This window comes from Hyla sarda, chromosome 6 (assembly GCF_029499605.1).
Source record: "Hyla sarda isolate aHylSar1 chromosome 6, aHylSar1.hap1, whole genome shotgun sequence".
NCBI lineage: Eukaryota > Metazoa > Chordata > Amphibia > Anura > Hylidae > Hyla > Hyla sarda.
Window position 1 is genome coordinate 271,502,842 of NC_079194.1, and position 2,500 is coordinate 271,505,341.

A 2,500-nucleotide genomic window follows, 5' to 3' on the forward strand; every position below is an offset into this window, starting at 1 on the left:
CGGTCGGCTGCTTTTTCGGCCGTATGCAGCTTCCTGACCGCAAGCAAAAACATGGTCGAACTGTCCAGAACAGCATGTTTGCTATGGGGATTTCCTTTTACTCTGGACAGTTCCTAAAATGGACAGAGACGTCAGCAGAGAGCACTGTGCTCATGATGTCAGCAGATAGCTCTGTGTTTCAAACGGAAAAGAATTTCTACTGTAGTATTCAGCAGCTAATAAGTACAGGAAGGATTAAGATTTTTTAATAGACGTAATTTACAAATCTGTTTAACTTTCTGGCACCAGTTGATTTAAAAATAAATAAAAGTACCCCTTTAAGGGAGCAGAGTGTGACATCATGAGAGGGCGAGGCTATGACGTCATGAGCTCTCGGCTCCAGCATTCGGAACAGTGTGTTCCAAACGTTGATTAGCGGATTACCCATTTAATGGTGAAATGTTGAGCCCCTAAACATGAAAAATAAAGGGTTTCATTTACTGACAGCAATTAAAACACAAAGGGATGTAACGAAGTGTTACACTGGATTCACATAATACTTAGCTGCAATTTTTGTGGCGTTTGCATTTGGTCTTTTATTTTAGGTTAAACAAACTGCAGGTAGATATTACTCCAGATAGTTCATCATAACATCGGCAGCAGCCCAACACTAGGCTGGGTCCCCGCTGATCAGCTGTTTAAAGAAGCCAGGGTGGTTGTGCAAGCTCTGCATCCCCATCATTAGGTAACACTGCTTGTCCTTTAACTGCTGTATTTTTATTAGTGGCAACAAAAAGGAACTGCAGTGTCGTCCCATTAACTTAAATGGGACAACATTGCAGTTCCTTACATCACCACTTAAAGTACAGCAATTGCAAGACGAACTGCAGTAAATATTGAAGTGGCCACAACAGTGTTTTAGACAATCCAACTAATCTGGATAAGATCAATAATCGTTACACGAAGATGCCTGTACAGAAGGGTTCTCTCAACCGGGTAATTGTAACCTTTCTTATATGAATGAACATTTCATGTTACAACCGTATGGTGTCAGAAAGGCCTTTAAGTTGTACATGAACAAATAAACTGAACACAGAAATCACTTAAATGGACTGCTAGTCATATATTCACATAAACATAACAACAAAATCCAAGCTTAGTTTGCTGAATTTGATACTCACGTGGGTGCCAAACACATGGGAAGGGATACGAAATAGCCATTGCTGACAGAAAAGAAGATCATGAAGATGATAAACCAAACATCATGGTAGAATAAAGTTGGTAGATAATAGCGGTCGGATCTAGTAACGTTACACAACATGAAGAGAGGTACAAATATAAAGCGGCTTGCTGCGAGTAAAGGTAGGTATTTACAATCAGGACCAGGCTACGAGAAAGAGAAAAGATACAGTTAGACCGGTATAACACAGTAATATATTAAACCATTTACAAAGTCAGGGTCTTGGATCACAGTGCCCATGTAGTAGTATTTTTCCCAATACAGAATACAATTTATTTAAATAAGTATTCAGAATAGATAAATGGAGCATTCTGAATATATCTTATTTGGTATGTTGTTGGGTTATGAGTACTTTCTTGTTCCCTTAGGGTTCCTCTTGTGACATCTTCCAGATCCAAAATATCCCTTTAGGGTCAATTCACACGTACAGTATTCTGGGCATATTGGATACTGTAGACTTCAATGTAAATCTACAGCTTCAAATATTCACAGGAAACTGTAGGTGTGAATAGACCTCGGAAGTACTAAAACACAACATTATACAGCATTTATAGGAACTGTTAAGGACACTATTTTGGCATACCTGTGAATTAAAGGCAATGGAAACATCACGTGTACTTGAAGATTCCCCCTAAATATGGCGTTAGCCTTACAAATATCAGCAAGTGCTATATGACACGCAATATATTCCATTTATTGTTATACAACACAGCAATGGGACATATTTGGGCAATCACCCTATCAAATATACGCTCAGGTGCTTGCCAACAAGGGCAGAACATAAACAGAAAATCAGCCAAACTTGCCCATTGCTGTAGGATCAGATGATGTCTGATTTCAACATGCCTTTCGTTTTCAGCCTATTTCTCTCTTACCATTAGTATAAACATGCACACTGATATAGGAACAACATGTATATGGTGAATAAACAAGTGGACAGCTGACTGCCATCTTGGGTATGGCCGGGTTACGGTCTCCACACTCCGTCACATAGACTTGCATTGAGGGGGCATGCCCATGATGTCACGACCCCCGCCGCCTGCACCCAGCGCTCTAAATGAACGCCGGGTGCTGCACAGATCGCGGGGGTCCCAGCTGCAGTCCCCTGCGATCGGACATCTTATCCCCTTATCCTTCGGATAGGGGATAAGATGTCTAGGGGTGGAGTACCCCTTTACGTTCTGGCACGTGACAAGAAAAGAAGATATGGTACGGTTCACCTTGCTTTGATGCAATGTCAGGTCTCTGCAGGCACGAAGTCACGGCTGGTGTGTACGGAAA

The 2,500-nt window shown here is 41.3% G+C and overlaps 1 protein-coding gene across 4 annotated transcripts in view; it reads right to left on the reverse strand.

The window, feature by feature from the left end:
* The window catches only part of SLC29A2 (solute carrier family 29 member 2), an 81,457-nt gene that overhangs the window by 4,620 nt on the left and 74,337 nt on the right, over nucleotides 1–2,500 (reverse strand). For all 4 annotated transcript variants that reach the window (XM_056527321.1, XM_056527322.1, XM_056527323.1 and 1 more), the window contains exon 12: nucleotides 1,161–1,366. In XM_056527321.1, coding sequence (XP_056383296.1) covers nucleotides 1,161–1,366 — 206 coding nt within the window. The remainder of the gene's footprint in view (nucleotides 1–1,160; nucleotides 1,367–2,500) is intronic.